General features: G+C 53.5%; 1 protein-coding gene and 1 long non-coding RNA gene across 8 annotated transcripts; one reads left to right on the forward strand and one right to left on the reverse strand.

The window, feature by feature from the left end:
* Window positions 1-309: 309 nt before the first annotated feature.
* Window positions 310-20,139, reverse strand: PTPRN (protein tyrosine phosphatase receptor type N). 7 transcript variants are annotated; one of them, XM_024242941.3, is made up of 23 exons: window positions 19,922-20,118; window positions 18,486-18,536; window positions 18,138-18,251; window positions 14,431-14,527; window positions 13,269-13,530; window positions 12,830-13,184; window positions 12,269-12,403; window positions 11,624-11,658; window positions 10,666-10,940; window positions 10,381-10,467; window positions 9,987-10,066; window positions 9,729-9,793; window positions 8,520-8,738; window positions 7,868-8,068; window positions 7,620-7,767; window positions 7,384-7,457; window positions 7,069-7,146; window positions 6,855-6,974; window positions 5,622-5,788; window positions 2,137-2,190; window positions 1,515-1,579; window positions 1,227-1,300; window positions 310-986 (listed from the first exon to the last, which is right to left on the reverse strand). In XM_024242941.3, exons 1-23 carry the CDS (start codon window positions 20,034-20,036, stop codon window positions 915-917), a joined length of 2,943 nt encoding a protein of 980 aa, XP_024098709.2. In that variant the 5' UTR covers window positions 20,037-20,118; the 3' UTR covers window positions 310-914.
* On the forward strand, window positions 9,612-14,821 carry LOC129058135 (uncharacterized). Its single transcript, XR_008523026.1, has 4 exons — window positions 9,612-9,810; window positions 10,533-10,670; window positions 11,056-11,105; window positions 14,693-14,821. It is a non-coding gene; the product is annotated as an uncharacterized LOC129058135 (long non-coding RNA).
* Window positions 20,140-20,825: the final 686 nt, after the last annotated feature.

Below are 20,825 nucleotides of genomic sequence, written 5' to 3' on the forward strand. Positions count from 1 at the left end.
GCATGAGCCATTGCGCCCAGCCACCTTACAATCTTACAAGTTGTGTTACTTGTTACCACAAGCAAGTTCTGTGCCTCAATCTTCCCATCTGTAAAATGGGACTCATCGTGTAAAGCACCTTGGAGACTGCTGGCCGCGTAGGAAGCCTCGTTCTAACCTACTGTTCCCACCTAGAAGGGCTTTACTGGCAGCTGGCGCTCTCCCGCTGTGCTCTCTGCACCTCCTGAGAGACCAGCAGGGAGCGGCTCTGGGCTGAGGCTGGGGCTGGAGTCCAGATGCACAGCGGACAGAAATGCGTAGGAGTCTGGGTTGCAGCTGCACAGACAACACACTAACTTTATTCACACTGGTACAAAAGTAGATTTTTCTAGAAATGTTCACTTGCGCCAGAAGGAGAGAGGTTGAGCAGCGCATGGTGGGAGGGTGGTGGGAGGAGGCTGGGCGTGAGGCCAGGGAGGGCGGAGCACCCGAGTGTGAGTCAGAGGCAGGCCCGGGGCTGAGAAGCAGGGGGAGCCGGGTGTGGTGACCCTCCACCCCGTTCTTCTACACTGGAGCACAGGGGGGCACACACAGATGTTGGGGGAGCTCCCAGATCCCCAGGAGAGCTACAGGAGAGCCAGGCCAGAGAACGTAGGCAGGAGAAGGCTCTGGGTAGAATTGCTACCCACGTCCTTTCCTCTCCTCCTGGCTGCAGCACCCCCACGGGATGCCCCGGGCTCTGGGATGCCCTGGGCTCTGGCATGCGTGAGGCTGGGCAGGCGTGCCCCTTCTGGCTTCCCCTTCCTGACTCTTCTAGGAAGGGCTGAGCATGCCCAAGAGGTGGCTGGTGGGGCAGGGAGGAGTGGGTACACAGAGATGCTCACACAGGCAAAGAGGGACAGAGGCTGGGCTGCCCGCCGAGGGGCCTCAGAGTCTCACTGGGGCAGGGCCTTGAGGATGGCATTCACCTCCTCCGCCACGGCTGTCAGGGCAAATTCAAACTGGTCCTGGGGAAGGGCAGTGGTAGGATGGTCACGGAGAGGCCTGACCTCTGCTCTGCCCTCAAGGTGGGGGGCTTTCGGTGGGGGGAGGGCCCTGGGCAGGTCCCCTGGGAGGAAGGGAGTCCTCCTGGAGGGGGCGCAGAGGCAGGTGGGAGAGGTTGGCAGCTGCTGCTTTCCCTGGGGTGGCCAAGGAGTGGGTGCTAGGGAAGGGTGGCAGCTGGGGTTGGGGCAGGAAGGCACGGTCACCTTAGAGCGGACAAGGCCAGGCCGCTGGTCACGGACATGCTCCAGGGTGGCAGCGATGTCAATCTCCTTCACTCCTGGAGATGGAGGTGGGGATGGGGCTGCTCAGGGGGTGTCCAGAGGAGGACAGGACCCAGAAAACATGAGGCCTCCTGGAGGCGAAGAGCCTTGGAGGGCTGGGTAGAGCCTGGAGGTTGACAACCTGCTCCTTCTGAGCTCCCAGGACCCTGTGTGCTGGGGAGCCTCTAAAAAGGGCCTGGGGGCTGCGGGCACCGTGGGGAAGCTCCCTACCTTTTGCCATGCGGTTCAGGACCATGTCGATGAGGATGTAGGTGCCGGTCCTCCCCGCACCATCACTGAAACAGGAGTTAGTGACAGGTTTAGCTTGAGATGCAGCAGAAAGGGGGAGGGATGGAGGAGGCCTGGAGGCCTGGGGGAGGGGAGGACACTGGGTGACCTGTTTGGGTTGGCTTGGAGAGGGAGTGAGTGAGCTGAGGATGAAGGAAAGCTCATAGCACCTGCACGCTGGGACTTGGGCCTTGAGAGGGGAGTCTGTGACCTGTGGGTGTCACTTGGGCAATGGGACAACCAAAGAGGAGAGCCATGGCTCAGCCCGGAAGCGGAGGCAGCAGGAGGGAATTGGATAGGCCTCTCTAGCCTTCAGCCAACTTTTTGTGTATAGGGGGCCAATGGTCAATATTCTCAACTTTGTGGGCCACATACTTTTCTTCTTTTTTCTTCACCCATTTAAAAATGTGAATGCTATGCTTAGGTCTTGGCCATTAAAAACAAGTGGTGTGCTGGATTTGGACTATGCCTGCAGTTTGCTAGCACCAAGGGGACAGGCAGGCAATGTGCACAGGAGACGCACACAGGGAGTGGGACCAGAGAGATGAATCTCCTCTCCACCCACCTGCAGTGCACGATGATGGGGCAGGAGCGGCCCCGGTAGCACTTGTTCACCTTCCTGCAACAAGAAATGGATGTGTGAGGGCCAGTGGGCACCAGCAGAGAGGGAAAGGGAAGCCGAAACACATGCCGTGGGCCTCTCTTTCTTCCTTTTCTCCCCACCTGCCCGGGGCAGAGAGGAAAGATGGTCGGAGAAAGGAGCCAGGGCTGGAGGCAAAGAACCAGAGCTGGTGTGGGTGGCACTGGGCTCGCCTTGTCACTTGCAAGCCAGGTGCCCAAGCTATGCACCTGGAACAACTGATTTAACCTCTTTGAGCCTCAGTTTTCTTACCTGTAAAATGGAGGATAGTAAGAAAAACCTCCTTAAGGTTCTTACAATGATCACATGAGATAACCCATGTAAAGAGCTAAGTGCTAGGTCTGGCACACAATAGGTGCTCAATACATGGTAGCAGGTAGCAACTATTAATGATAATACATCATCATATTAAGAGCCGCCTCTGCCCAAGTCCAAGGGGATAGCTTTCTGGTGACTTCAAGGGTGTCAGTCTTGCCGCATCCCTGCTCTGGCCCCCCTCTGCCATTCTTTATGACCACCCAGGCTGTTTTCCTCCCGACTCGGGCTCCAGTGGTCCTTACCAGTTGTGACATCAGGCTGCCCTGGGCATAGCGTTCCCTGGGCCAGGGAAGGACAACCCCAACCCCTCAACTCGGGACACTGTGCTACTGCCTGTCTCTCTGGAGCAGTCTCACTTCAGCACAGGCATTCTGTAGCTGCGTTATATTCAGACTTGGGGTCCCCTTGGACCTCAGACCTTTCTCCACTGCCCCTGACCACAACTCAGTGAGGAGCAGGGGGCTTCTCCGTCTCTCAATGGACCCATCTAACCTGCCCTTGTCCTTTATGACCTTTCTGCTTTAGGCATACTCCTGATATCCCTGCAAGCCAGAACTAGGGAAGACCTTCTTAGGGGTTGTCAGATTGCAGTTTGGAACTTCACAGTCCTTCAGCTATGGGACCAGGTGACTTAGAATAGCTTCATAGGAGGCCACATGGTTTTCTAGCTCATTGGCTGTTATGTCAGAGGGCTGGGGTAGACGAGTAGTCACAATAGTTGTTTTTGCTCATTTAATAATGATAATAGGCAGCATCTAGAATTAACTGAGCCCTTGCTATGTATCAGGCACTTACACTAGATTTTACATACTTTATCAAATCTTGCAACAGCCCTCTAAAGCAGGGGTCCCCAATCCCTGGGCCATGGACCGGTGTCAGTCTGTGGCCTGTTGGGAACAGAGCCGCATAGCAAGAGGCAAGCGAACATTACCACCTGAGCTCCGCCTCCTGTTAGATCAGCCATTGCAACAGATTCTCACAGGAGTGTGAATCCTATCGTGAGCTGCACATGTGAGGGATCTAGGCTGTGAGTTCCTTATGAGAATCCAATGCCTGATGATCTGAGGGGGAACAGTTTCATCCTCAAACCACCCCCTCTCTCAGCCGTGGAAAAACTGTCTTCCACAAAACCGGTCCCTGGTGCCAAAAAGGTTGGGGACCTCTGCTCTAAAGTATGTGTAATCATCCTCATCTCACAGGTAGGGGAACGGAGGGAAGCCAAGGAACTTACTCAGGGTCACTTTCTTAGGATCTCTTTTATTAATTTGTTTTCCTTCTAGGGGGGCTTGACCAAACTGCATTTATTTATTTATTATTTTTTTTTGAGAGGGAGTCTGGCTCTGTTGCCCAGGTGGCAATACAGTGGCACGGTCTCGTCTCACTGCAACTTCTGCCTCCCAGGTTTAAGAGATTCTCCTGCCTCAGCCTCCCGAGTAGCTGGGAGTACAGGCGCTCGCCACCCTGCCTGGCTAATTTTTGTATTTTTAGCAGAACAGGGTTTGACTGTGTTGGCCAGTCTGGTCTTGAACTCCTGATCTCAAGTGATCCACCCACCTCGGCCTCCCAAAGTGCTGGGATTACAGGTGTGAACCACCGTGCCCGGCCCCAAACTGCATTTATTAAGCAACAGTTTATTTGTTCTGGATGTCTAATGCCAACTGAGTTTACATAATTCCAGCCTAAAGCAATCTTTTAGCTTATCTGTGCAGCTTTAAAACAGATCCATGCACTAGTTCTACCAGGATTTTTTAAATATGGAAAAAAGGAAATAGCTCTGATACCCTGGCACTGCTTTCAAGATGCCTGTGTCTCAGGCCTCAGGGACCCCAGTTAGAAACTGCTGTCCTGAGGTTCAGAAACTATACCCATGTCCCCACCCCCAGCTCTGTTCCTCTGTCCAGTACCTAGAGACATCAGGCCAGCTTGGCAAGGGACAGAGAACCAGGAGAAGGGTGCAGTGTGGGTGGGCCCCTCCCCTTGGTGGTGGGCTTCCCAAGTACCTCTCTGGGGCTAGGAAAAGCAGGGGACGCTGGAGGGCTGACCTGTCTTGGTGTCAGTGTTGGAAAAGGGTAAGTCCCTCAGGTAGCCCCTGTCTAGTCCCCACCTGCTCCACTGAGCCCCCCAGAATCCAGAGATCCTCCCACACTCCTTTCGACAGTCTTTGCCTCTTCCCTGTCCCCCTTGCTCCCAGCTCGGGGTGGTCCCCGGGCCACATGTCCTGTCTGTCCATGCAGCAGCCACACCTGCCAATGATCACTTTTGTGACTATGCAACTGGAGTGAGAATACTAGCTGCAGATCACAAAAATGACACTGGCAGCTGTGAGGGAGAGAGAGAAAGAGGGAAGAAGGGAGAGGGAAGGACAGAGAGAGGAAAGACAGGCAGCGGGAGGGAGAGGGAGAGACGGACAGAGCAGCAGAGAGAAACTGGCAGACAGGGCAAGGAGGTGGAGAAAAACACGGGAGAGGGCAGAGAGAAGCGCGGAGAGGGAGAAATGGAGAGAGAGGGAAAGGGTGAGGCACAGATAGTGAAAGAGAGATGGGGAGAGAGAAGAGGAAGAAAGAGGAAAGGAAAAAGAATGAAAGACATAGAAATAAATAAGAGAGGCGGAGAGACGGAGAGGCATGAAGGAGAGATGGAGAGGGATGAAGGAGGGATGGAGAGGGATGAAGGAGGGGAGACGGGCAGGCGGGAATGAGAGACGGAGGGGGCAGCGAGGCAGCGCAGTGCAGGGCCTGGAGACAGCGGGGCAGGAGGGAACTGGAAGGAGAGAGGAAGCAGGGGTCCCGGAGAGGGAGGTGAGCCAGAAAGCGGAGGGCCCTCTGGAGGAAGCAGGTGGAGAAGGAGCCAGTCCTGGGAGCGTGAGAGGGAGGGAGCGGAGCAGCAGCGGCCGGCGCGGAGCTGGCCCACGCGGGTGGTGGAGGCTCGAGGACGGGCACAGCCGGAGCCTCAGGCCTGGTTTTGGGGGTGGGACGTGGGGTCTGGAGGGGGCGGCCAGAAGTCAGAGGCCGAGGCTCCAGGCCGAGCGGCTGGCGGACCCGGGCTCCGCCCCCACCCATGCAGCCCCTCCAGGCGGGGGCGCCCGCGCTCACCTGCGGAAGTCTAGCAGGGGCCGCGTGGAGGCCGGTGTGCCCTCTGCCGGCCAGCTGAGGAAGTGGAACTGCGTGAGCGTGCGCGTCTCCTGGGTCTGCACGTTCTTCAGGTAGAAGCTCCGCACCAGAAAGTCCTCGCACCAGATGTGCTCCGACACCAGGTTCACCTGCCCGGCAGGGGCCCAGGCCTGAGCGCCGCGGGCCGCCCCAGTCCCCTCGTTTGCGCGCGCTCTCCTCGCGACCTTCTCGGTCTCTCCAACCACCGCCCGGCCTCCCAGGCCGGTTCAAATTCTAAGTTCCAGCGGTCCCAGGAACCCTGGCTGCCTGTCACTTATCTACTGCTCAGGACCACTGGTAGCTTTTCCACCCAGACACAGCTATTGTTGTGAGCCTCTCGAGGTCGGAGTTTCTCCTCCGTCTTCCTCGCAGGGTCTACCAGAGTGTCGGTGCTACACGTGCCGTAAACTTGGATGAAATTCTGTAGTATTCTTATTGGATTTTTTTCGTTAACCACCAGCAGGACCAATGAAAGGCTTTTAAAAAAAAACCGTCATGTGCTTATTTGGTGGGGAAAAAATTACTATTCAGGCTCATCTGGTGATGAGAAGCTTCTGTTGTGTTCTTAAGGTCTTTTGTCTTAGTGGGGGCTCACTTTCTCCCATTTGTCTGAAATATTTCTCTTTCCCCTGCTTGGCCTCTGCCCAGTTCCCCCTCCTTCTCTACCCCTCCACCTAGTCTCTCTCCGAATGAAAAAGTTTCTCTTTTACATTAGTAACATATGCAACTGGTGGTATTTCTTTCTTTGCTTTGGCCACCAGGAAACTCAGAGCTAAATTAGGCTCAATTAACGTAGGTCTTAATCTCAGTCTTTGGGTATCCTTATCTTCCCCGTCTAATATACACTTAGCTGTTAGCTTCTTACCTCGGTTTTGGTGGTTCTATAGTTTTATCTCTGTGCCTTTATCATAAGTCTCTATGAATGCTTTTTGACTCTAGACAGGACACACACACATATGTATGTCCTGTAAATAGGACACACACGTATATATGTGAATATATGTGTATGCATATATGTGTTTATATATAGTCATATATGTATGAATCATGAGCAGGGCCAATAAAAGCCTTTTTAAAAAGACTGTTGAGTGCTCATTTGGTGAAGAAAATGTTACGAAAAGGCCATCATCTACTCTCCCCGCATCCATTGTCCCCTTGCTGTGGGGCCCTGCTGACCTCATATACGTGGTAGAGGGAGGCACCCTCATCTGGCCAGTAGCGGTCACACTGCTTGACACCATCCTCCACCAGCGGGGTCAGCATGACGATGACGGTGCAGCCACTCTCCCACACCATCTAGGGACAGAGACCTGGTTGAGCTCCACTCTAACCTCCCTGGGACCTGGCTGGCCACAAGGACCCCAGTGAAGCCCTCCCTTTAAGAGCCCACCTGCCAGAAGTCTGCGATGGTATGGGACAGCGGGCCCTGTGTGGCTATGTAGGCTGGCATCCGAGGGTCATGCTCAATCTGGAGGCAGGGAAGATACACCATGAGCCAGTGTGGGAAATGCCACTATGGACAGGCGTGATCAAAGCAAGTGGGTCAGGGTCTGAGAAGGCTGGCAGTTCCCCCTTTCCTTGCTAGGATATCAGGCCCCACCACTCCAGGGGGTTGGTGGGGTGGCAGGTGACCACGGGGAAATGGAGTGCATAGGGCCAGGATAATGATGGGGCAGAGGTGGGGGCTGGAGTCAGGGCCACTCACAATGGGGCTGGCGTTGATGTAATCGCTCCGAGAAGGGCTGCTCTCCACCTTCAGTTTTATGCGGGCATGGTCGTCTGCACAGACCCGACACCCCACCCCAGGTGGCCCTCTGGTCATTGGCATCGTGGGACCTCTGCCATTCAGCCTGAGCCAGAAGCCCAACCCCTTACCCCAAGCCCTCCAGACCTCGCAGCAGAGAGAGGGCTGGGCCAGGTGGGCCAGCAGGGTTCACTCACAGGGCAGGAAGTCAGGATGCCGGTTCTTTTTGATGTTGCCCTCCCCCTGCGCGGTGGCACAGGTGTTTGGCTCTGCTTGGTAGGCACAGAGGGCCTGCCACTCCTTGGCCAGGCGGTCCCTGTTCCGCAGGTGATCCTCCATGTATGCCTGTGGGGGCACCATGGTCTGGTTCTGGCCCACACAGCCAGCCTGGCCTCTCTCACCATCCCATTCCTTCACCCACTCTGGGCCCAGGCCCTGTCCTGACCAGAATCATGTGTCCCGTGGAGATGTCCATGTTGGCTTGGGCTGGCTCCTCGCACCAGGATGGGGTGCTGCTGTGGGAGCTGGGGCTGGCCTGGGCTGCGTCGCTGAATTGGGAGGACACACTGCTCACCCGCGAAGGCTCCGGCGGACCCTCTGCCCGGTTGAACAAGGACTTCGTGGCCATGTGCTGGCGGCACAGGTCCTGTGGAGGAAGAATCAGGTGAGGTCCAAGAGTCCCCTGAAACTTTTCAACAGGGCCCTGGGTTCAACTCTGGTCTCCTAGGCTTGTCCTTGACTGATTTTCAGTGGAACTCAGCTCCTCTGGAGTAGGGTCTTCTGCCTGGCCCTGATCCTTTCCAGGGCTGTTCTGCTTGGGTGATGCTTATGTCAACCTCAGACGTGACAGAGTGGAATCCCAGAGCCCCAGAAGCACAGCACGAAGAAGAACCTTAGGCACCATATGCTCCCAATTCCCATGCGTTCATAAAGACCCCTACCATACTCCCTCCCACTGGGGGTTCTCCAGCCTCCACTGGACCTTCCCAGGGATGAGGGCTCACTCCCCATTCAGTTCCTACCCTTACTCCACGCAAGACCCAGACTCCCAAGCCCCTTGCATTTCCTCTGCTCAACCAGCTTCTGGGGCTGCACACCTGGTACTCAAAGGTAGTGTCACCATGGGCCCCCTCGGGCCCCAGGGCTGCCAGGCGCTCCTTGTCCCGCTGCCGCGCATGCTGCCGCACACACAGAGCCACAGCCAGAGCCACCAGCAGCCCAGCCACACCTGCCAGGGCCACCAGAGTGAGCAGCACTGAGCGCGTGGGAGAGGTGCTGTGTGCAGTTCGGGGAAGGACTGCAGCTGCCTCCTCCCTCTGTGGGAACAAGGCTAGAATCAAGGGAGGCAGTGGCATGGGGAGATTTCAGAGCTGCTCTTCACCTCGGTCCCATGCCACACCCCCTGGTAGGACATCTCCTGGGGCAAAGCTGGGAGAGTAGGGGTATGGTGGTACAGCCAGATGGGCTCAGATCCTCCTTCTCAATCCCCATCGGATCAACTCAACCACAGTGCAGTGCCAGAGGCCCCCACCAGGAGTGTTTGCATTTAAAAACGGACAGAGAACCCTAGGAATTGAATTGTAGAATGTGAGGCATCAGTGTTGGATGCAGAAGACAAAGATATTTTGAGTATAGGCTGGGAGTGGTGGCTCACGCCTGTAATCTCAGCACTTTGGGGGGCCAAAGGTTGGCGGATCACCTGAGATCGGGAGTTCGAGACCAGCCTGGCCAACATGGTGAAACCCCGTCTCTACTAAAAAGACAAAAAAAAATTTAGCCACGCGTGGTGGCAGGCACCTGTAATCCCAGCTACTTGGGAGGCTGAGGCAGGAGAATTGCTTGAACCTGGAAGGTGGAGGTTGCAGTGAGCCGAGATCGAGCCACTGCACTCCAGCCTGGACAACAAGAGTGAAACTCTGTCTCAGACAAACAAACAAAACATATTTTGAGTATAATGTCCTTTCTGTGCAAGGTGTTCCCTTGGAATTTGGATACTGAGCTCTAGCAGCCTAAGAGTGGCTCAACTAGTTCTCAGGCCTTTTTACTACAGAGGGCTGGTCCTGCAGGAAGGGGACACCTGCGCCATCTGCTGGTGAGAAAGAGAAAGAGAACTGCGGGGGGAGGGGCTGCTTGGGGGGAGGGGCTGCTTGGGGGGAGGGGCTGCTTGGGCAAAGGCCGCCTCCAGCCAGCCGGGCCTACGGACACATGAGGTTTCCGCTCCAGTTCTCCCCTCTGGTTTGCCTCCAGTTCTTGCAGACAACATCAGCCCTCTGGAGACTGGGACTGATTCTCCAGTTAGCGCATACCTGTCCCACTCCCGTCTGCAAGATTTGGAGCCCTGTCTGTGCTTCCAGTTCAGACTTCACCAGCCCTGCAGGGAGGACAAAGGTCAGGCTCGCTCCAGCCCCATGTGGTCTCCATCCTCTGTCTTGCTCTGCCAAGCGGCAGACAGGGCCCATGTGGGCTGGGAACACTTCAAGGGGGCATCAGCAACAGGCCTGGATATATCCACTTAGGAGTAGGGCTGGGGCCAAGCCTGGGATTGAGGTCGCAGAGATATTTACCTGCTTGTTGGGTCACATCAGCCAAAGACAGGTTCTGCTCATTGTGCCGGATGCGGAAGGTGAGGGCTGGTCCCACCACACTGCCAGATAGGAGCTATGTTACTGCCTTCTCCACCCCAGACTGCAGACTTCAAAAAAGAGGCCAGCCCTGGCCCTCTCCCCATTAGAGGATGGGGCTGGAGCAGATCGGGGATGCCCTACAGGGGCATCTGAGGCAAGGAAGATGCTGGGTGGGGCCAGCAACGGGCTGGGTGTGGCTGTACCTTCAATACAGCTGGGAGCATCCCTGAGCTCGGAGCTTGTCTGCTCTTCCTCCCCCAGGCCCCTCTAGCCACCCCTTGCTCAAGCTGCTTTCTAGATCTCGGCCACTGCCCCACCAAGATGCCAGCCCCACCTGATGTTGATGAAGCTGCCTGAGGACAGGTGCACATGCTCAGCCAAGATCTCCAGCAGCTTCACTCCTGCAGCCAGGCTCAGGGGCCTGGAGATGGGAGAAGGCAGAGGAAGGAAAGTGGGGCAACCCTCTCAGTCGTTTTCTTAAAACAGGCCACTCCAGGGGTACAGAGCAGCTTGCCAGTTCCCTGTCCCTGCACGTCTGGATTTCTGCTCTCTGCTTCCGGCCAGGCAGGCCAGCCCAACTCCCAGCAGACCGGAAAGCTTCCCAGGATGCAGCCCTTACTTCTGGTCAGTGACGATGTAGCCATATTCCTCCGCTGCTGGCCGGGCTGAGAGCTGTCCTGCCACCGTGGGCTGGCTCTGGCCCAGTGGGCTTTTCTTCTCTAGCAGGACAGGTGTCGCAGGGGGTCTGGCAGCTTTGGGAGGCTCAGAGGAGACAGGGCTTGGCACCTGCTGGACTTCACTGGAGGTGGGGCTGGCAGTGGGGTGTCCAGGCATGGGGGGTGTACGGGCTGGAGGCTCTGCTGTGTCTCTGCCCTCCACTGGCCCCTCCATTGTCTGTTTAGAAGAGGGTGGAGGTGTGGCCTCTGGACAGTGCTGGGGGAAGGGGTACCCTGGACTCGGAGCTCTCCGTAGTGGAGCTCAGGACCTGCTTTTCACTTTCTACCCCCAGGGACCACTGCAGTGCTGGGTACAGAGAGGACACCAGAGCATCTGAGACAAGTAAGTGGACGCATGAATGAATAAAGGATTGAATGATTGAAAATGGTCTGTACTAATCCACAGAATGGGGCTAGAGACAGAAAATCCCTGCAGCAAGAGAAGCTGGGGTGAGGGTAAAAGACAAACAGGCAGGCAATGGTTTCTAGACTTCTGTTTAGCCACAAAGTCTTAGAAATCCAACACGTGAAACAGAAAGAAGCAGGGCTCCTCCTGCTGCAGAAGTTCAGGGAGGGCTCCCTGCTTGAAACTTCCCTCCTCCCCTAGGAATCCTCAGAGCATGGTCTGAAATGACTGTAGTGAAAAGAGGAATGAATTAAGAATTCAGTTTTCTGGCCCCAGTTCTGCCATCAACTTGATGGGAGACCTTAGGCAATAACTTGCGGTCTCTGGGCCTTGGTTTCCCCCAAAATGAGGGGTGGGAGGATACAGATTCTGGGTCCTGAATTTGAGATTTAGGTTTGGCAAGGGGGCTTGCTGCCATGGGGTGATTATGAGTCAAGGAGGTGCTGGGGACTCACTTTCTTGATATCAGCTCCAACATTTACAACCCCTCCTGCGAGACAGGAAAAACAAGAGTCTGGAAAAATGGCCATGGCCAAGGTCTACACAACACAAGTGGGAGAAAGGGCCAGAGACCCTGAGCCTGGTACATTTGCTGTGCTCTTCATCTCAGTCAGGGACCAAGACCCTGTTACTGGTCTCATCCTAAGCCTGGCCTCATTCCTCTTTGCTTCCTCCTCCCAATTTATTGTTTTATTAACTCCTCCATCTGCCATTGGCCATCTCTCTCAAAGCTATTCTTTGTTCAGTTATTTCTCTACCCATCAATTACTGGCTTCTTCTTAGCACTGGCTATGCCCATTTTTAGGCCCTCATTGTCACCAACCCATCCTTCCCGATGCCTCCTTTTCTCTGCTCACACCCTCTGTTGGCTGCTTTTTCCATTACTTCCACTTTCTAGTCTTTTCCTGATCTAACTCCTAAGCTCGCCACCCTACCCCCTTGCTCCCTGCCTTGCTGGCAATGACCCTATGTCTCAAAGGAACTCTTTCCCCTGAAGCCTGACTCTTCCTCTCCAGGCTACTTCAGGTGGTCTCGAGGCAGGACAAGAGGCCTCCATGGAGCTGGGAGATATTGGTCCCTCCCTCTGCCTGGACACTTACCAGGATTTCTTCCTGCACCCTTGGGCAGTAGCTGCAGCAGGGTCAGGAGTGTGGAGAGCTGCTCAGGGGTCAGCTGACGCAGCTCTACCCCATAGCCTGCCAGCACAGCGGCCAGCCTCTGCAGAGCCACATCTGCTGGGAGTCAGACACAGAGCTTAAGGCTGATTGCACAGTGAACTTGTGGGATGCAGATGAGTGAGTGAGGGTGGGAGGGGACTAGCATGTTAAAGAGAGTCTTCCTAGACACCAGGACACCAAGAGATGCCCTCCCTTTCCCAGCCCTTGTCCACACTTTGGGGGAAAGTTCTTCCTGGGACCCAGATCAAACTTCAGGACATCTTGACTCTCCACTGGAAGGAGAGTCACATCAACTCCACTCCCCACAGTGTCCCCACCACTTCCCTAGTGCCTGGCATAGAACAGCTTGTCAGTAGACATTCCTTAAATGTATGAATTACTTTAAGGACAAGTTAACAAATGCATAGATTGTCAGGGAAGGGCCCCACCATGGTTCCCCCAAAGCAGCCCTCACAGGGAGGTGGATGCTGAGGACCTTGTTACCTGGCTGCACTGCTGGGGAAGCAGGCTTCTCTCCACGACCCCCTAGTCCTTCCTCCTCATAGCCCTCTGGGGAGTCCTCTGCCCGGCTGCTGCCCCCTTGCTCTGGCAGCCTTGGCACCCTGGCCCTGCTGGGTGCTGGCAACTCCTGGGCCAGATAGAGCAGCCCAGAGTCCTGAAAAAGCTGGGCAGGTGAAGGCCCTGGAAGGTCCCCATAGGAGTGGCCAGGGTGGTCCCCAAATATGCCCTTGGAGGCAGTTCTGCTGAAGAGGGCAGGGGCTTCAGCCTTGGGCAGGGGGCCGACACTGACCATCCCTGGGGAGCCCTCTGAGACCCGGGAGCCATCACGGGAGCCAAACTGTGGAAAACCAGAGATCTGGGTAAGAGCAGAAGTCCGGGCTGAGGGACTGTGGTTGGGGCGGGACCAGAGTCAAGGACTTACCTGGTGGAACAGGTAGGGCTGCAGCAAGGCAGGTTCATAACTCAGGGAAGGGTGGGGAGGCTGTGGGGGCAGCAGCAGGTGCTCCAAGAGAGGGGGGAGCAGCTCAGCCTGCAGAGGGGACAGAGAGGAGCTGGCCCCAGCTCCACCTCTGCCCACTGGTGGTTGTGGAAGCCGATGCTGGGCAGCAGGGGCGGAGCCAGTGGGGATGTCCTGTAAAAGCAGCTCCCCAGCAGGACCAGGTCTCCTGGGTGCCAAGCCAGACCTGTAGAGGAAAGCAAAGTGTGTGTGTTGGAGCGGGGGGAAGGGCATAGAGAGCCTGCAAGGCAGAACTATTCGGGGCCAGGCAGGCTCAGTGGTTAAGAGCAGGCCTGACCTCTTTTGAAACTGAGTGACCTCAGGGGAAGAGAGATGGGCTGGGTGGGAATGGGGAGGGACCAGAGGGCCAAGCTGAGGGCAGAGGTATCTGCCTCCCTGGTGAGCATGGCTGAGTCTCTGAAACAGCTGCAAAGGCTGGGTAATCATGAGGCTGGAGATGGAGAAGGGGCAAACAGGAGCAGGGGAAGGCAGCCAGGAATTTCTCTAGATGAACTGTGGCTGCAGCTGTCCCTGTTGCCTCTGTGTGCCATGTCCCCACATCTGGCTCTCCAAGTATATGTCCAAATATTCAGGACTGCTCCTCTACCCCCCACCACTATGCCGTCTTCATCCTGGTATCATCATCTGAGCTCCCTAGACCTCATTTACTTTCCTCTGCTTTGCAGAATCTGAATGATGCCTTTAGAGGCCCTAACCACAAAAAGATGATGGTGGCTCCTGTCATATAGAAATTCCCATAGTAATGAAACGGAATATTGAACAACTTCAGTCCAACACCATTCTAATTTCTCCCATGATGACTACGTTGATGCTTTTTTAAAGTAGCCAATGTCATTGTTTTTCAAAACATTTAAAAAGTGCCCCAGTTTTTCTGGATCCCTAGAGACGAGCTCAGCTCCTCTTGGTCATGTGAGCATGTCAGAGAGTGACCATTCCTGCACCTCTTTACCTGTGCCCCAGCATGCTGGCCTTGGTGCCCACTTCTTTCCCCTTCCCTCCATCCATTAGGACAACCACAGATTCACCAGCCTCACCATTGCTAGAGTTGTAGAGAAAGGCTGCCTACCTGTCCCTTGGACGGGGCTCTGGGGGGCGAAGCCTGGGGATGCGCTCCATCTCCTGAGAGATCACATACTGGGTGAGGTCATCATGCCAGGACAATCCTGTCAGGAAAAAGGATAGCGTAAGTTGGTTCAGGAGTCTGGGGATCCAGTAACAGGGACCACTGGGGATCAGAACTGTACCCTCTGCCCTGCAGCTCATGGGGTTTGTCAGAGTAGAGGGACAAACTCAGTGGGTGATCTGTGCTGTCCTCTTCCCACCCTCAGGTACAGCTATTGGAGCCAGACTGCCTGGGTTTGAATCCTGCCTTTGCTACTGATGAATTATGTAACCTTGGGCAAGTGGCTGAACCTCTCCAAGCCTCAATTCCCTCATCAATAAAATGGGGATTTATACCTCCTAGGATTGTTATTATCATTAAAATAACACATGTACATATCAAACAGTTAGAATAGTGCTCGTCATGTAGTGAACTTTTAACAAATGCTATTACCATAATTATTATTACTATTGTTATTATTCTTTGTGTTGACCCTGAACCTCAACTTTCTCTGTTTGTAAAGTGGAAACGATACCTATTTCAGGGGGCTGTTGTGAAGATCGAGTGTGATCAGGGAAATCAAAGTGCTTCGAAAACTCTAAAGCACAATCCACATGTTTTAAACACGTATAATCATCTTCATTGTTGTCATCATCATCATCACCATTATCATCATCATCTTATTCATAGACAGCTCTCCTGTTTGACTCTTTCCCCAAAATAACTCTGCTCTCAGGAAAGTTCAGTCACTTATTCTAAAGGAATAATTTCCCACTTTTCACCCTCATTTTTTCTTCTCTAGTTCTGGATTTAAAATCTGTGCTGCTCTTAACTTGTATTCTGGTATCTACCAACATCCACACCTGCCTCCTTGCTTATTCACATTAGATGAGCTGTCTGTGTTCCTATTTAAAGCCAGTTCCTCTGAGCACTAGATTTCATCCACTCTCACCTACTCAGGAACATTCTCCTTGCAATTCTCTCCTCTTTCCTACATAATTTCCTTTGTTCTCTACTGAATTATTCACATTATTCCCATGCAAACAATATGCAATTTCTTCCATCTTAAGAAAAATACTGCTTGATCCCACGTTCTTCTCTAGGGATCACTCCATTTCTTTGCAGCAAGACTTCTAGAAAAAGTTGTCTATACTGACTGTATCCAATTCCTTTCTTTCTATTCCCTCTTAATCCACTTTATTCAGGATTTTATTCCAACTATTCTACCAAAGCTGCTCTCATCAAGAGCAGCTTTGTCTGCATGTCCAAATCTGGTGGTCAATTCTCATATCTTATTTTACTTATCCCGTAATCATCATTTGACACTGTTGGTCACTCCTCCTCCTTGATACACTTTCTCTTGGCTTCTGGGACACTGAACGCTGTTGTTTTTAATCCTACTCCACTGGCTTCCCCTTCTCAGTCTCCCTGAGAGGAAGTTGATGGTTCCTCTCTTTCTCCTGGTCCTCAGTTTTTTTTTTTTTTTTTTTTTTGAGATGGAGTCTCACTCTGTCACCCAGGCTGGAGTGCAGTGGTGCGATCTCAGCTCACCGCAACCTCTGCCTCCCAGGTTCAAATGATTCTCCTGCCTCAGCCTCCTGAGTAGCTGGGATTACAGGTGCTCGCCACCATGCCTGGCTAAGTTTTGTATTTTTAGTAGAGACAAGGTTTCACCATGTTGGTCAGGCTGGTCTCGAACTCCTGACCTCGTGATCTGCCTGCCCCAGCCTCCTAAAGTATTGAGATTATAGGTGTGAGCCACTATGCCTGGCCTGGTCCTTTTAATATAAGAATTATCTAGGACTTGATCCTTGGTCTTCTTCATAGACACTCAATCTTTTGGTTATCTCATCTACCTCATGGGTGTAATTACCATCTATATGCCAAAGAATTCCAAATTTATATCTCCAGGTGAGACCTCTGTCTCTCAGAATCCAGTTTCATGTACTCAACTTCCTGCTTCACTTGAGTAGACATCTTAAACTCAACATATTCTAAGCTGAACACCCCCACCAAGTTGATCCATTTGCAAGTTTCCACATTATAATTAGTGACATCTCCACTGATTCAGTTATTCAGTAAATAAAACCTTTGACTCCTGGCTGGGCGCGGTGGCTCGCACCTGCAATCCCAGTACTTTGGGAGGCCCAGGCACATGGATCACTTGAGGTTAGGAGCTCAAGACCAGCCTGGACAACATGGTGAAACCCTGTCTCTACTAAAAATACAAAAATTAGCCAGGCATGGTGGCGCGCACCTGTTATGTCAGCTACTCGGGAGGCTGAGGCAGGAGAATCACTTGAACCTGGGAGGTGGAGGTTGCAGTGAGCAGAAATTGCATCACTGCATTCCAGCCTGGGCGACACAGCAAGACTCTGTCTCAAACAACAACAACCAACAAACAAAAAAAACCCCAAAAATTATTTGACTCCTCTCTTTATAAGCATATCCAATATTTCACGAAATAATGCTGACTACCTTAAAAATAAATGCAGAATTCTGTCATCCTTCATTCCTTCCCTGCAATCACCTTGGCCCAATCCATGTTCATCTCTTATCTGAGTTATTGTGGTAGTTTTTGTTTGTTTGTTTTAGTAAAGTGAAAGCAGTTTATTAGAGAAGTGAAGAAACAAAAGAATGGCACTCCATAGACAGAGCAAACTATTGTGGTGGTTTTTAATGGTCCCCCTCACCAACTCTTGACTCCATCTATTCTAGTCTCACTACAGCAGCAAAAGTGATGCTTGTAAAGTGTAAGTCAGATCATGTGCCCCCAAGCTCCAAATCTTGTAATGGTTTCCTTCTTTACTCAGAGTAAAGCCAATGTCCATACATTCCCCTATGAGGCTCTAAAGTGATCCACATCCCTTCCCCCATTACCTACCTGACTGTACCTTCTATTCTTCCTCTTCATCAGTCTTCTACAGTCCCCCTGGCCTCCATGGTGCTCTTCAGAATTGTGCTTTTGTCCTAGCTGTTTGGTCTGCCTGAAATACTCTTCCCCTGGATAACCTTCTGACAAACTCCCCCACCTCCTTAAAAAGTCTGTTCAGATTTCATAGTCTCAATGATGTTCACCTTGACCACCTGATTTCCTGATTTAATACTGTAGCTTTCTACCTCACCATTTTGATGACTTTATCCTGCTGTAATATTCCATGCTATTTATCATCTCCTAAGACATTATGTATTTTCTAACTTTTATAGTGTGTTTCCTCCCCTTATCCTCCAAACAGAAACTCCAGTAAGCAGAGATCTTTGTTTTATTCCCTGATACATTCCAAATACCTAAAACTATGCCTGCTACATAGTAAGTACTCAATAAATACTTGTTGAATGAGGAATTGGGTGAGTGGAATATTATCCTGGCTGAGGATTCCAGAGTTCTTGGCTCTGTAGCACTCAGACAATGCCAGTGAGAGGAACTGGTCCTAAGGAGATGGAAGCTGGCCTTTTTCAGTGACTTCTTCTAGAAGCCTCCTCTGGGCTTCTCCAGAGAGTCCAAATGTGAATAGCCCATCTCTAGGGTTCCACCTCTCACTCCAGCAAGATCTGGGAAGGTGAGGTTCCAGCAGTGGGGGTGGTAGGAATATTCCTTGAAGAGAAATCTTCTTCCCCACCCATAACTAACCAAGTTCCAATCTCTCTCCTCCAGTGCACCCAGACCTTACCTTGGGACATGAGTTGTCGGAGCACACCTTGTAAGCGTTGGAGAACCGGGGAGGTGACTTGCAAAAGGGGCCGGGCCTGCCCCACTCCCACCTGGCACTGCCCAAACAAGCCATCTAAGGGCACAAAAGTGGTGTCAGCAGGGGGCTTGAATAAGAGGCCTTCCAAAGTCCAGGTTGCAAATGGACAGTACTCTCTTCACCTCCTCCCCTACCTCTCCTCCTCCAGGCAAGTCTTCCTTCTTCTCAAGCCCAGTAGCCCTCTTCCTTTCTGGGCCTTCTCTCCCCTTCTTGTTTTTTATTGCCCCTCTCCCCCCGATCTTGTGAGTTCTATGCTTGGGCCTCACTCACCCTGAATACAGACTTCCAGGTGAGAGCAGAGCCTGCGGTCAAACAGACAGCCTGTAGAGGAACAGGTGAGCAGAGGCTCAGACACCCACACACAGAGAGTGGGCAGATGGGTGGACAGGCTGGGAACGGGAGAAACAGATGAAATTTATTCTTTCATTCTAAAGAAGGCCTTAAGCTGGGAGGAGAGTAGGAATCAGGCCTGAAATTCTTAAAAGGAAGCATGGGATCTAGTTTTGGATTTTAAGAATTTGTGAGTCTGTATCCTTAAAAGCCTCTGTTTGCTTAACTGAGTGATAGGGAAGAAACCTCCCAGGTGCAGGGAGGGAGACTCATAGAATTACTGTAGGAGAGGTTTTGGCCAAATTCTGAAAGAGGAATTTCCTTCCCAAATATGCAAAAGCATCCTATAATGGCCTGGAACTCAGAAGAGGTTCTAGCACACTTCCCCCGGTCAGGGGAAAGAAGGTATGGGTGGGGCTGGGGAGGGTGTCTCTTAGGCATCTCTCCTCGCGCTGTCCCGAGCCGCTGGCGCTGTCCGCGGTGCTGAAGCTCTGAGTCTGGCGCCGCCAGGGGCTCGCCTTGGAGGCGGTTACCAGAGAGGAAGGGGTCACAGAGCGAGGACTCTCCACTAGACCTGAGCCCTCTGTTCTATTCTGCCAACCCACAGCGTCACAGGAAGTACTCTGCCTCTCGGGCCTCCAAGCCCGGGTGGGGAAAGAGGGCGCCAGGCGGCGAGGCTGCGCCCCTTCCCCCACGCGCCACCCTCCTATCCCCCACCCCCTGCCCGTGAGTCAGCGCTGACTGTCTCTCTGCACAGATGTGAGTCAGCACCAGGCCTGGCTGTGGGGAGGGGGACAAGAGAGGACCCTCCCCTCTTCATCCTCTTCTGCCCCCTCCCCGTGCTGTCCCCCGTTACAGGAGATCAGATCGCTGCAATCAGCTTCTCTAGGCTTACGGAGAAACCCTGGCCTCTCTCTTGGCCCAGCTGGGACTCTATGTCTGCGGCCCAGGCTTCCACTGCCCAGAGATCACCGTTCCCTCATCCTCCCCGCCACGTCCCCGCCACGTCCCCTTCCCATTCCTCAGCGCCTGTCACCACCTCCCAGGCGCCTCGGAGCAAGTGGCTTTTCCTGTGGTCTCGCAGCCGGTCTCTAAGTCCCTCTGCCCACATGCACCCTGTGTCCTTCTCCCGAACCTGCAATTTTCCCCGGAGCCCAATTCTCTTAGGTCCCGCCCCCGTATTCCCAGCCCCACCTCCAGGCCTACGCCCCTTTACTCCCAGACGCCCTCTCACCTTCCTCATCTCACATGCCTCCCCCAACCCATATTCTCCCCAGAGCTTCATGACATTTCACCCCCACCCCCACCGAGTTTCGCTCCAGGCCCCAAGCTGCTCCGCACCCTCCACCACCCGCCAGCCCAAGTTTCCTCCTGACCGTGGGCACTAACGGCGCTGCAGCCCCCCGGGCGGCTGCTCAGCAGCAGGAGGCAGAGGAGCAGCCGGAGACCCCCGGATCCCCCGAGACCCCCAGGCCGCCGCGGGCGCCGCATCCTTCCGAGCTCCGGGCGCTCGCTCCCGGGCCGGAGCCGCAGCGACGCTGGCGGCAGCCTGCCGGAGGGGCCGAGGCGGGGCTTGCCGCTTCCCACCTCCTTACGAGGCGGGGTCTACATGCCCCTCTCGCAGCAACGCGGCCAACCGTAGGCGGGTGCTGACGACACCTCCACCCCCGGCTCGTAAGCTAATTTGCGTCACATATGGCGTAAGAGCCCTGTCGGAGCGGGGGACCTACCTAGCCCATCCCTCCTCCGTCAAATAGTAGGCGCCTTGCTAGAATTCCCACTTGGCCCCACCCTGTAGCCCTCTTCTAGGATCACCTCTGTCTCCCCGCCCCAGGGTGGGTGAAAAGGGTTAAGTTGAGTGGGGGGCCAGGAAAGATAGGTGGGTTCAGAACGATAAACCTGAAGACAAGAAGCAGAAAAGTGGGTAGAATAAGTACTCTTACTCATTGTCACTGAAGGTACTGTTCTCTTTTAAGAAGAAATGGTTAGGCATGCCTAGATTCCAGTTCTAGCAGGACATCTACTAAGGGTATGACCTTGGGCACCTTATTTAACTTGTCTGCGTCCAAGCTTCCTGATCTGCAAAGTGGAGGTGTTAATAGTTAGTACCTGCCTCACACGGTGATTGTGAAGATTTCGTTCATTACACTAATATGGATCACTTAGAAGGATGACTGGACTGATGCATACTACATGCTCCATACATATTAGCTGTCATCATTAGCTTTTATTTATTTTTTATTGAGATGGAGTCTTGCTCTGTCGGCCAGGTTGGAGTGC

The sequence above is a fragment of the Pongo abelii genome, chromosome 11 (genome assembly GCF_028885655.2).
Source record: "Pongo abelii isolate AG06213 chromosome 11, NHGRI_mPonAbe1-v2.0_pri, whole genome shotgun sequence".
NCBI classification, from domain to species: domain Eukaryota; kingdom Metazoa; phylum Chordata; class Mammalia; order Primates; family Hominidae; genus Pongo; species Pongo abelii.

Bases quoted from the DNA above. Each gene is read 5' to 3' on its own strand.
- PTPRN (XM_024242941.3), bottom strand. From the start codon at position 20,036: ATGCGGCGCCCGCGGCGGCCTGGGGGTCTCGGGGGATCCGGGGGTCTC. The intron at 10,941-11,623 runs GTGAGTCCCCAG...TCTTCTAAACAG, and splicing joins TTGGAGCTGATATCAAGAAA to ACAATGGAGGGGCCAGTGGA. The intron at 10,067-10,380 runs GTGGGGCTGGCA...CCTATCTGGCAG, and splicing joins GGCAGCTTCATCAACATCAG to TGTGGTGGGACCAGCCCTCA.